Genomic DNA, 13,701 nt, shown 5'->3' on the forward strand with positions numbered 1-13,701 from the left:
TGTGTATGTGTGTCTGTGTGTGTGTCTGTGTATGTGTGCGTGTGTCTGTGCGTGGGTGTGTGTATGTGTGTGTGTGTCTATACGTGTGTCTGTGTGTGTGTGCAGCGAGGCAGTAATGATGATCACTGCAGTCCCCTGACAGCATCAGGTGTCTGGAATAGTGCCACCTGACTTCTTACTAACTCATCTTACATTTTCCACGGTGCTGTGTGACCTCAGTCAGCACCTGCCAAATCAGAAGCTTCTGAGTTTATAAGACCCACTTTGGAGACTCTGGATTGTGGACTGCCACCATGTGCACCACTGTGGAAGTGCTGTCATATCGCAAACACTGACTAAACATGAAGCCATCGCTCTCCGGGCTGGTTGGAAAACCATCCCTGAAATTATTCCATAGGAGACGGGACAGTTCTCCCGGTGCTTAACCCTTTAATAAACTTCACAAAAGATTAAACATACAAAATTGAAGGAGCAAGGGCAGAAATAGATTATCTGCTTGTGATTTTGGAGAAGATTTGTAGCTCAGGTTATGGATCAGCTTGTAAGTTTGCTCGCTGAGCTGGTAGGTTTGTTTTCAGACGTTTCGTCACCATGCTGGGTAACATCATCAGTGAGCCTCCAGTGAAGATTGTTCAGAAGCTCACTGATGATGTTACCCAGCATGGTGACGAAACATCTAGGAACAAACCTTCCAGCTCACCAGATTATCCGCTCGCGATGGGGATCGCTGTTTGTAGGACCTTGCTCATCTGTCTCGGCTGAGAAAGGTGTTGGGCAGCACTAGTGGAAAATACGAAAAATGTGAGGCTTTGTTGTGTGGGGGGGTGGGAGTCTGTCCTGCAGGTCAGGTTTAATGGGGGACGCTAACTGAGGGATAATGCCCCACTCTGAGTGTGGGGGTGGATTATCTGCTAGGTTTATGCAAGATGAACAAAGCCAGCACTTGTTTATCCACACAAGTGGATAAGTAAAAAGTAAAAATACAGTTAAACTCACCATTGTCCAAGAGGACCACAGAGAAACTCTGGTTAGAGAGAGACACTGAGGGTTACCACATCTCAGGGTGGGGATTGAACCCACACTGCATCACAAACCAGCCATCCAGCCAACTGAGCTAGCTGCCTGGAGTGGTACCGACACAACCTGCCCCGGGGTTGGTTCAATCTGCTTCTGCACATGTTGTACAGATAATAACGATCACTTTCTGAGTGTGACACGGTATTGCTGGAACACTGCCTAATGAGGCCAGCCTGCATTCCCAGTGAATTAGCCAGCAGCAGCTGGGACTGAGAGTACACACAGGATGACCGGGCCAGCTCAGCCACACTGAGAAACAAGGATTTGATCTAATCAGGTCCTTTAGAGAGACCTCACCATGACACTTACCAGGAACCTTGACTCCTAGCGATTTCTCTGCTAAATCAGAAGCAGATGGGAGAAATCTGTCCACATTTCCATGTGGTTTTTGCAGATACCTACGACAGTGTATTACTGTTAAACACTCGCAGCCCGTGGGCTAGAATTATTTAGATAACTGGAAAGCAACAGACCATTCAGCCCAACACCCTCTTGCTTAACATGAGCTTCTTATTATTGCATTTCATCTCACCCGTTATCCAATTCCTTTCTCCCACATGCCTATATTTATCCAGCTTCTCCATCAGCCGAGTGACACATTCAGGGGTTCAAATCCCACAGCCTCACATCCAGGCGCCCACTCAGAGCTGCTTTATTGAGGCTGCTACCAGAGGGAGGCCTTGTCTGTCTCCCCCAGGGAGGACTTTGATGGTCTTTGACAAATAGCAGGCTCCCTGGCAGCCTCACCCTCAACCAACATCCTGTTAAAAGTGTGTATATCTGGGAATCCCACAGCTCACAGCTTCTTGTGGCTTCCTGCACTAGTATGGTGACTACATTTTCATACAAGCTTCCTTGGTCATGAAAGACAGTATATAAATGCAAGTTTGTTCTTTCATTCATTGGCACAACCCATGAGGATTAGACCCATAGCTGATGCAGCAGCAAACAAATGTGCAGCTGCAGACTGGAAGCCCACATTAAAGAAATGTCGAGATTTATTACAATCTGTCCATCCTTAACTAATCACCAACTTGGCATTCAGTTTATTCCGGAGTCAACAGAACCATAGGCATAGTTTATCTAATACAGGAGAGCAAATCCATTAGTGCTTCACAGTAACATCAAACCTCCAACTGATTATTACATTACTTTTTGGGAAAGATGCTTATTGTTCAGAAAAACTCTCAACGATTGACAGAAAGGGAACACTCGTGCCCTAACCCAGAGCCAGTGAGTGGGGAGCTGCACCATATGGATGTGTTTTTGACCTGAATATTACAAAACACAGGAACATGCGATAGTGTGCACTTCTCAGGATCTTGGCATTGACCATGTGGGATTTACTAAACTGGCGATTCAAACAGAGGCACCAGTGAGGGGTATGTTAATAGCCTGCTGAATGGACCTGTCTCACTTCAAATTCAATGTTGATCTTGCTTTTGTGCACCTCCTGTGCGGCCCTAACCCTGTATGCCTTGCTCTGTTTAAACACCCTATGGTCTGTACGTCCTTGTATGGTATGACCTGCCTGTACCACTCGCAAAACAAAACTTTTCACTGTACCTCGGTACATGTGACAACAAAATTCAAACCAATTCATTTCAGGCCTCCATACAAACATCTTTTCCTGTTACCAAGGTTTGAGAAGATTTGTAGCTCAGGTTGAGATTCTGGATGTAGGTTTGCTCGCTGAGCGGGAAGGTTCATTTCCAGACATTTCGTCACCATAACTAGGTAACATCTTCTCTCCTGGCGAAGCACTGCTGACAACTCCTGCTTTCTATTTATGTGTTTGTGTTTCTTTGGGTTGGTGATGTCATCTCCTGTGGTGATGTCATTTCCTGTGGTGTGACATGGTGATATTTGTAATGATTTTTGATCAGCTTGTTTGGCCATGGACACAGAGCATCAGGGCCATGAGGTGGGACTTTAACCCTTTCCCCAGAGGGAGTGAGTGATACTGCTGGCAACTCCCCCACAACGTGCGCGCGCACACGCACACACACACAAACATTCAGGTAACAGTGTGACATTAAGGTAGTGCATTACGCAACCTCAGAACATTCCACAGCACTCTCCAGCCAATGGAGCCACTTTAAAGTGTAATTACTGTCAGCTTATAGGGAAACACAACAGTCAATTTGCTCACAACATCCTAGGAAACAGCAATGACGTCCAACAAGGATCTGTGATAGGGCCTCAACATGGCTTATTAGTGACTTAGATAACGACAAAGAAAACCACATATCCAAACTTGCTGATGACACAAAGTTAGGCAGCATTACAGATAGTGTGGATGTTCGTTTATTGTTATTTTTTTTATAACTTCATGCTAAGTGAATGGGCCAAACTGTGGCAGATGGAGTTCAATGGTGGCACTGTGTGAGATTACCCACCTTGGACCAAGAATGGATAGATAGACCAAGGTACTTTCGAAACAGTCTGGAGTTAAACATTGTGGGTATCCAGAGAGACCTGGGGGTTCAGGTGCATCGATGTTTAAAATGTCTTGAACAGGTGTAGAAAATAAAGCTAATGGGATGCTGGGATTAATATCTAGGGCACTGGAATATAAGGATGCAGAAGATATGCTACCGTTATACACAACCCCTGGTTATACCCGACCTGCAGTAACGTGAGTAGGTCCAGGTACCACACCTTAGGAAAGATGTATTGGCTTTGGAGGGAGTACAGTGTAGGTTTACAAGGAGTTCAGTTATGAAAAGAGATTAAACAAATTAGGCCTGTTTTCTCTTGATTTAAAACATTAAGGGGTGATCTGATCAAAGTCTTCAACATATCAACAGGAAAAGACAAGGTAGATAAATTATTTCCAGTGTCTAGTCTGAGAGTTTGGGCCAGACCATTCAGGAGAGATGTTAGGAAGCACCTCTACACACACAGGCTGGGAGAGATTTGGAACTCTCTCCCATAAAGGGCAGTGGATGCTGGACCAGTTGTTGGTTTTAAATTTGAGATGGATAAATCTTCGTTAAGTGAAGGTACGAAAGTGAAGGGAGGGATGTGGCTTTAATCAGCCACGATCTCATTCACTGCTAGAACAGGCTTGAGGGGCTGAATGGCCTCCTCCTTTCCTACATTTCCCTAAATGACCGTGTTGTTTATTTTTGGGCCTGGGGTACTGAGTGGATCTCCACTGGCCTCCTCTCTTACAGTGCCATGGAATATTTGAGGTCCAATTGAGAAACTCAGTATTCTTTGTATAAGCAGGGGATGGGAATGGTATACTGTATGACAGGGACACCAGGAATATGTGACACAGTGGGAATTGCAGCTTGCTACATTGCTGTATCCTCCTCGCCCATCCTGTCCTCTTCAACACCAGTTGCTTAAGCACTCTGTTCCTCCCTGCTTCCCCCACCCCTCCATTCTGCCCTTTTCCCCAACAACAGTTCTGTGAGGGCAGGGTAATATCTGCTCCTGGCCATGACCCAGTCAACCCAGCCAGGGACCGCTGGCTTGTTTGCCCCAGCCCAACTCTCTTTAACACTTTCCACAGGATATTACAGCAGCGAATAAGGCCATTTGGCCCACTGGTCTATACTGGCTGTTTCAAACAGTAGTCCAATTCGCCCCGCTCTCCTCCCATATTCTGCCATCAATATTTTAGCAGATTCCATGTTGAAACCCACTACTGAAATCGGTTTCAATTCCTTCTCAGGCAGTGTATTCGAGGCCCTCTCCCCGCATTGTGTGAAAACCTCCTCATGTTATCTCTTCCTACCTGTTTCTGCCAATTGATTTACATTTGATTATCGCCCATTCAGCTATCGGAAACAGTTTGTTCGCGTGTCTCACAATTCTGTCAAATCTTATCGGAGTCCCCCCTGGGGATAAGAGCCACCTCAGCGTCTCTGACCTGCTCACGTGACTGTCACAGAGTCACACGGGACGGAAACAGACCTTTCCGTCCAACCAGTCTGTAATCCCAAACTAAACCACTCCCAGCTGCCTGCTCCTGGCCCATATCCCTCCAAACCTTTCCTATTCATGTTCTTATCCAAATGTCTTTTAAACGTTATAATTGTACCCACAACCACCACTTGCTCTGGAAGTTCATTCCTCACGAAAACCACCCTCTGTGTTAAAAAAACATTTTAAATCCTTTTTAAATCTCCCTCCTCTCAGCGTCCTACCTTTTTTCCAGCAAGCATGCAGACTGTCTCTCCTGGATTTTCTCCAGAACTCTCACATCCACGCTCAGGAGCTGTTTCCTATAAACCCCTGACACTGTCAACATGAGAACAGTGTAGGCCCCAATTATGGTCCTTGAGGCGGCGGGGGGGGGTGGAGCTCAACTGTGCCTCAGCCAAAACAAAGTGCCTAGAGGGGCACAGACCCCTGCTGACCCCACTGTTACTCTGACAATGCAAGAGAGCAAAGACTTGGGAGATTACAACGGCACGGATGGGAATGGTCGGGATTAGAATGGTCGGGATTGGAACAGCCCGGATTGGAACGGCCGGGATCGGAACGGCCGGGATCGGGACGGCCGGGATCGGGACGGCCGGGATCGGGACGTCCGGGATCGGGACGGCCGGGATTGGGATGGCTGGGATTGGAACAGTCGGGATTGGAACAGTCGGGATTGGGACAGTCGGGATGGGGACGTCCGGGATTGGAACAGTCGGGATTGGAACGGTCGGGATTGGGACGGCTGGAATTGTAACAGTAGGGATTGGAACGGCTGGGACTGGAACAGTTGGGATTAGAACAGTCGTGATTGGAACAGCCGGGATTGGGATGGCCGGGATTGGAACAGTCGGGATTGGGACGGCCGGGATTGGGATGGCCGGGATTGGAACAGTCGGGATTGGGACGGCCGGGATTGGAACAGTCGGGATTGGGATGGCTGGGATTGGAATGGCTGGGATTGGGACGGCTGGGATTGGAACAGTCGGGATTGGGACGGCTGGGATTGGAACAGTCGGGATTGGGACGGCTGGGATTGGAACAGTCGGGATTGGAACGGCTGGGATTGGAACAGTCGGGATTGGGACAGCCGGGATTGGAACGGCCGGGATTGGAACGGCTGGGATTGGAACAGTCGGGATTGGGACAGCCGGGACTGGAACGGCTGGGATTGGAGCAGTCGGGATTGGGACGGCCGGGATTGGAACAGCCGGGATTGGAACAGTTGGGATTGGGACGGCCGGGATTGGAACGGTCGGGATTGGGACGGCCCGGATTGGGACGGCCCGATTGGGACGGTCGGGATTGGAACAGTTGGGATTGGGACGGCCGGGATTGGAACGGTCGGGATTGGGACTGCCCGGATTGGGACGGCCCGGATTGGGACGGCCGGGATTGGGACGGTCGGGATTAGGACGGCCGGGATTGGGACGGCCCGGATTGGGTCGGCCGGGATTGGGACGGTCGGGATTGGGACGGTCGGGATTGGGACGGCCCGGATTGGAACGGCCCGGATTGGGACGGTCGGGATTAGGACGGTCGGGATTGGGACGGTCGGGATTGGAACAGTTGGGATTGGGACGGCCGGGATTGGAACGGTCGGGATTGGGACGGTCGGGATTGGAACAGTTGGGATTGGGACGGCCGGGATTGGAACGGTCGGGATTGGGACTGCCCGGATTGGGACGGCCCGGATTGGGACGGCCGGGATTGGGACGGTCGGGATTGGGACGGCCCGGATTGGAACGGCCCGGATTGGAACGGTCGGGATTGGGACGGCCCGGATTGGGACGGCCCGGATTGGGACGGTCGGGATTGGGACGGTCGGGATTAGGACGGTCGGGATTGGGACGGTCGGGATTGGAACAGTTGGGATTGGGACGGTCGGGATTGGGACGGCTGGGATTGTAACAGTAGGGATTGGAACGGCTGGGACTGGAACAGCTGGGATTAGAACAGTCGTGATTGGAACAGTCGTGATTGTAACAGCCGGGATTGGGACGGCCGGGATTGGAACAGCCGGGAACAGCCGGGATTGGGACGGCCGGGATTGGAACAGCCGGGATTGGGACGGCCGGGATTGGAACAGTCGGGATTGGGATGGCTCGGATTGGAATGGCTGGGATTGGGACGGCTGGGATTGGAACAGTCGGGATTGGGACGGCTGGGATTGGAACAGTCGGGATTGGGACAGCCGGGATTGGGACGGCCGGGATTGGAACGGCTGGGATTGGAACAGTCGGGATTGGGACAGCCGGGATTGGAACGGCTGGGATTGGAACAGTTGGGATTGGGACGGCCGGGATTGGAACGGTCGGGATTGGGACGGCCCGGATTGGGACGGCCCGGATTGGGACGGTCGGGATTGGGACGGTCGGGATTGGGACGGTCGGGATTGGGACGGTTGGGATTAGGACGGTCGGGAGTGGGACGGTCGGGATTGGAACAGTTGGGATTGGGACGGCCGGGATTGGAACGGCCGGGATTGGGACGGCCCGGATTGGGACGGTCGGGATTGGGACGGTCGGGATTGGGACGGTCGGGATTGGAACGGTCGGGATTGGGACGGCCGGGATTGGGACGGCCGGGATTGGGATGGCCCGGATTGGAACGGCCCGGATTGGAACGGTCGGGATTGGAACGGTCGGGATGGGAAAGGCCGGGATGGGAAAGGCCGGGATTGGAACCCCGGGATTGGAACGGTGATCTGCTTGTTCCTGGCTGGCACAGTCTGGACTGGCTGATAGGCCTGTTCCTGTTTTGTAACCATCTCTGATTCCATTAGCATTCATCAGTAGAGACTCATAGCATCAAATAGAGTTAAGATTTTGTACGTGATCTAGCATTTTCAAATTTTGTTTCTTTTGAAAGGTCCAGTTGGGAGCTGCCTGATCTAAGAGAAGGGAATATTTTGGCAATAAGTGACTCTGATGGAGTGAATTACCCCTGGTACGGGAACACCACGGAAACCCACACCATAGTGGGGCCCACCAAAAGGGAGGTGCGCTTTACGGTCAGCATGAACGATAACTTCTACCCCAGTGTGACATGGGCTGTGCCAGTCAGTAGGTCGAACACCCCCCAGCTCACCAGCATCATGAGGGACCAAAGCTTCACCACATGGCTGGTGGCCTCCAACATGGGCACGGGGGAAATCATCGTTCTGCAGACCATCAAGTGGAGGATGAAGCTTCACATCGCCGTGGATCCCAGCAAAACGCTGGGGGAGCGGGCCGTGCTGCTGGAGCCCATCGAGCAGGAGACCCCCTTGATCCTCAACAGGAACGAGCCCATTGCTCCCAACGCCCTGAGGAAACCGAACGCCAACGACGCCCAGGTCTTAATGTGGCGGCCCACGGGAGGGCAGCCCGAAGTGGTCATCCCCCCGAAAATCTGACAGGCGCCACAATCGCTAGCGAATGATTCGGCTCAGGTCGGACATCACGGAGAGGGCAGTGGTAGGGTGGGGGCGGTAACAGAGGTCCCCAAAGCGACACGTCTTGACGCACAGAAATACAACCATTCTACCTTGACCTGGAAACGGTTGTCGGGGTGTGCGGAGACCGTCACTGTGCTGCAACACGATTGGTTAACTCAGCTCAAACAAAAGGCCATCGCACTGTGGGATCAGCTCATCACAAAGAGTCTTCCTCTGCCCCGTCTGCTCTCTTCAACAACGCACTGCACAACCCCACAAAACTTCACTTCAATATCCTGTCTCAAACTGGAACTGCACTTGAACATGAACCTTTGCGATTTTATTTGTTTTTTTTTGTAAAAGACAAACCTCTTCTTGCCATGCTGCCTTAAGTTAGCGAAAACATCTCATTGCAAATGTTTGCCTTAAGAGAAAAGTGGGTCAAAGCATTTCATCGTGAGCATAGACTGAACGCTGTCTCTTTAATAAGCTGCAATATACAACTGCAAACCAGCCTGTTTCATCTCCAGACTGTTTTCTCACATGTAACCCTGAATTGTTTCAGTATAAATAAGGAGGTTGCACAAAACAGGGGAATCTCGTCAATATCATTATCACTTCAGAATTTAATAAATGGTGACCATAGCAACACAGACAGTAGGAGCAGGAGTAGGCCATTTGGCCCCTCGAACCTGCTGCCCTATTCAACATGACCATGTCCATGGGTTTCAACTAAATGATCAACTCGGTCAAACCAAAATTCACCTCAGTTGTCCAAAATCAGCGTTACTAATCTCTGGAGGATTACGGAGTTGTTGTTGAGAGTAGTAATTTTTCCATTTACACAAAGCTACCACAGTTTCAAAGTCCTGTGCTACAGCTGGGTAGTTACCAGTTAATGAGTCCCAACTCTCTCTCTCTCTCCCCCTCCCTCCCCCAGGGATCTGGATGGTGACCTTTCCAACCCCAGGCGCCTGGGGCTGAGTTGGAAGACCATACTTGTGCACACCCACATGATCAGGTGGACTGAATGTCCCCCCCTCCCACACAGTTACCGCAGGAATATCTGCTGGGTTTTGTTTGTATTTGCATGTGCACTTTCCTGGATTAGATTTTTACTGTCCCCACCTCCCCACATCCTCATCATAAAATGGGCATCATTCACAAACTAGGAAGCAGACCATTCAGCTCACACACTGTTCATGTACACCATGCGGGTCTCCCCTATTTCACACCATCAGCATATCCACCTATATCTTTATACCTCATGCATTTATCCAACTTGTCCATAAATACATTGACGCGATTCAGTGCAACGATTCCCCTGTGGTGGCAGGTTCCACATTCTAACTCTCTCTGGGGAATGGTGTTTCTTCTGACTTCCTGATCGGATAGATTAGTGACTGTTAAGGGACGTGGAAACATCTCTGACTTTCTCTGCACTATTGGAACCCTTGTCAGTTTTAAAGACCTCCATCAGGTCTCCCGTCTGATACTGCACTGACAGGAGAACCTTCATTGAGGGACTTAAAGCCCTCATGTGTCATGGACAATGTGACCAGACCAAACCCAGTTCTGAGGCATCAAGTGATAGCTAGTCTGTCACAGGTAAGATACTCAGCACATTTTCTTTCTGAGATGGAGGTCTCCCATGTGTCAGATTGTGTAGCTAATGATGTAATGCATCAAGACTTGTGTCTCTGTGCTGCTCCCCTCATTATGCACCAAGGAGACAAACAGTATTAAGGGTTAATCAAGTCGATAATGTTATTTATTGAATCTTGTGGCTGTAAAATTTTTGCAAATGATTTCGAGTTGGGTGTGTGGAGGATGTTGCTTATACTGTGATACACTGCAACACTCACACCCTGACACTTGAGTCTAGGATGGGTCTGTTTTCATCTGAAGCTGTGAAAACTGCATAACAAAAACAAAGGAAAATGCTCTTTGAAAGAGATAATTAAAAAAAAGGAAAAACAGAAGTGTCTGGGCTCTCACTAACGGTCACCAGTATTTCCTCACTGCACAGTTGAGATGGGTTTGAATTGAATTGAACTGAATTGAATTTATTGTCCCGTGTACCGAGGCACAGTGAAAAGCTTTGTTTTGTGAGCAATGCAGGCAGATCACAGAGTGAAGTCACATAGATAAGTAAATAATAGGTAAACAGCGGCAAAAACAAAAAAAAAAGGTACAGGCGAATGTTAGGAGTTTGTGAATCCATTCAGTATCCCAACAACAGGAGGGTAGAAACTGTTTTGAAACCGGCTGGTGTGTGTGTTCAGGCTTCTGTACCTTCTCCCCGATGGTAGAGGTTGTAGAAAACGTTGCCAGGGTGGGATGGATCTTTGAGAATGCTGGGGGCCTTTCCTTGACAGCGGGCCTGGCAGATGGATTCTATAGATGGGAAGTTGGTCTTTGTGATTATCCAGGCCGAGTTCACCACTCTCTGTAACCGTCTCCGATCTTGAATGGTACAGTTGCCATACCAGGTAGTGATACATCCAGACAGAATGCTCTCGATGGCACACCTATAAAAGTTGGCAAGGGTATTCGCCATCATGCCAAACTTTCTCAACTGCCTGAGGAAGAAGGGGCGTTGTTGGGCCTTTGTAACCAGTGTGTCGACACGAAGAGTCTGTTTGAGGTGAAAAAGTAGCAATTATCTGGGTTCAACAACAAAGTCAGTCTCCCGCAGCAACAGCCCATTTATATCCAGGGAGACAGTTACACGGCAGCGACATGGCCAGCCTGGGAAGCCAGCAGATACTGTTCAGGAGCCATGGGTTCAAATCCCAGCTGCAAACAGCAAGCTCTTCTCTGTGATCAGTAATCGTTATAAAAATTCCACCTGCTCAATTAAAATCATTGAATCCCTACAGTGTGGAAGCAGCCCATTCAGCCCAACACTGACCCCCCTCTCATTTCCCCATGGCTATCCCACCTAACCTGCACATCCCTGAACACAATGGGCAATTTCCCATGGCCAATCCACCCTCCACCCTGACCTGCACAGCTCTGGATTGTGGGAGGAAACCCACACAGACACAGGGAAAACATGCAAACTCCACACAGACAGTCGCCTGAGCTGGAATCGAACCCAGGTCCCTGGCGCTGTGGGGCAGCAGTGCTAACCACTGTACCACCGTGCTCTTCCTTCAGAGAACCAAAGCTGCTGTCCTTACTCAGTCTCGTCTACATGTGACTCCAGACCCACCAAGTGAGCCGGGGGGGGTGGGAATAGGCAACAAATGCTGGGCCTGCCAACAACAACACCTCAAAGTTAGCACCCTCCAAGGAGTTTCACTGTCGAGTTAGATCCTAGAGATTAGAATAGCAGAAGCTGGGTTTTATTCAGGGAAAGAGGGAAGGGTAAGAAAGGATGGAGGTTTAGGGGATATATTCCAGCTTGTCAGTGGTGTGATTTGAATGGAGGATAATCGAGAGAGAGAGAGAGAGAGTCAGAGGGGCACGGAGATGGGTGGCTTCAGGAGTAAGAAGGTGAGGCCACACAAAGCTGTTTGAGAAGGAGGATGCGAGTTTTAAGGGGGTAGGTAAGTGGGTGACGAGTGAATGGGACTTGGTGCTGTTTAGGCGATGGGTAAAGAGGCTAAGCCAGGGGTAGCAGGAGGCCATATAAACACATGAATCAGGAGAAGGAGAAAGCCACAAGGTCACTCTCGCTTGCTGCACCAATCGACAAGATGATGGCTGATCTGATCGCAGCCCCAACATTCCAGTTACCCCTGTAACCTTTCACCTCCTCGTCAATCCAATTCGATATCTGCCTTCAAAATATTCCACAGCCCTGCCTCAGCTACACTCTGTGAAGGCACAGGGGCCACTACTCCCTGAGAATTAAAAAAAAACGCTGGAAATTAGAAACAAAATCCAGAATCGCTGGAGAAACTCAGCAGGTCTGGCTGCACCTGTGGAGAGGGAAAGCAGAGTTAATGTTTCAGGCCCAGTGACCCTTCTTCAGTGTCCCTCAGGGAAAACATTTCGAACCACAACGAGAAACATCCTTTCAGCACCCTCTCAGTCTCAGGGGTGGCTTTCAATGAAACTACCATCGAGCCGATGCGCTAATATCCTTTGGAGAAGGAAATCTGTCACCGTTAACGACCAGCCAGTGAGACACAGGAGCAGGAGGAGGCCATTCAGCCCATTGAGTCTGCTCCACCATTCAATGAGCTCGTGCTTGATCTGATAATCCTCAACTCCACTTTGTTGCCTTTTCCCCTTGATTCCCTTACTGCTTAAAGATGTTTGTCTCAGCCTTGAATACCCTGATTGACCCAGCCCTCTGCAGTAGAGAATTCCACAGATTCACTCCCCTTTCGGAGTAGAAATTCCTCCTCATCTCCATCTTAAATGGGGGAGCCCTTATTCTGAAAGATGCCCTGTGCTCCTAGACCTTCCCAAAGGGGAAACAAACTCTCCGTGTCTCCCCTGTCCAACTGCTGAAGAATCTTGTGAGTTTCAATAAGGTCTCCTCCCACAGGAAATGACCCTAAGAAACTCAGACATACAAACAGAAAGTGGGCTACACTATCAGTGCTTAATCCAGAGGCTCACTGAAGATGTTACCCAGCATGGTGACGAAACATCTGAAAATGAACCTTCCAGCTCAGTGAGCAAACCTACATCCAGTCTCCTCTCATTCTTCTAAACTCCAACGGGTATTGGCTCCAACCAATGAACCTCTCCTCATGAGGCAGTCCCTCCATCCCTAGGAATCAGAGAGTGAACTTCTCTGGACTGCCCCCAACCCTGTATACCTTCCCTTCTGGACAAGCTGTGAGTGCAGACCCACAGCAAAGTGACTGATTTTTAACTGCCCACAAAGGGTGTGGGGGTGGGTGTGTGTGTGTGGGGGGGGGGGTGAAATCGCTGGCCTTCCCAGTGAGATCTGAAAGCATCCCATAAGGGAGGGGAAAGAAAGCCTTATTTGGTTTTGCCCACATGGCTGTGAATTTTCCCTGTGATGATGGCACCCGATCACTGATGTTGCACTGACTGGCCTGTGAATCCTGGGCACACCCTATGCTGCCATTTTAGAGACGAGTTTGTAACACGCTGAGTTTAAGCAGCTCCCCTGTATCTGGAGAGCATCGGGATGTTGTGGGTGCCACCTTCATTTCCCTCAGCTGCCCTTCTGAGGATTAGTGTTACTGTTTATCCATGTCATTCAATCTCAGCTGAAAGCCAAGCTTAATGACAGCTAGGGAATAAACCTTGAAAAATGTGAGCTCCCACAATTTCAAAAT

At 49.7% G+C, this 13,701-nt stretch overlaps 1 protein-coding gene across 1 annotated transcript in view; it reads left to right on the forward strand.

The window, feature by feature from the left end:
• Positions 1-8,784, forward strand: part of fam78ab (family with sequence similarity 78 member Ab) — a 34,451-nt gene extending 25,667 nt beyond the window's left edge. The window contains exon 2 of the mRNA XM_043720553.1: positions 7,885-8,784. Coding sequence (XP_043576488.1) covers positions 7,885-8,410 — 526 coding nt within the window. The 3' untranslated portion in view covers positions 8,411-8,784. The remainder of the gene's footprint in view (positions 1-7,884) is intronic.
• Positions 8,785-13,701: the final 4,917 nt, after the last annotated feature.

This window comes from Chiloscyllium plagiosum, chromosome 30, assembly GCF_004010195.1.
Source record: "Chiloscyllium plagiosum isolate BGI_BamShark_2017 chromosome 30, ASM401019v2, whole genome shotgun sequence".
Lineage (NCBI taxonomy): Eukaryota > Metazoa > Chordata > Chondrichthyes > Orectolobiformes > Hemiscylliidae > Chiloscyllium > Chiloscyllium plagiosum.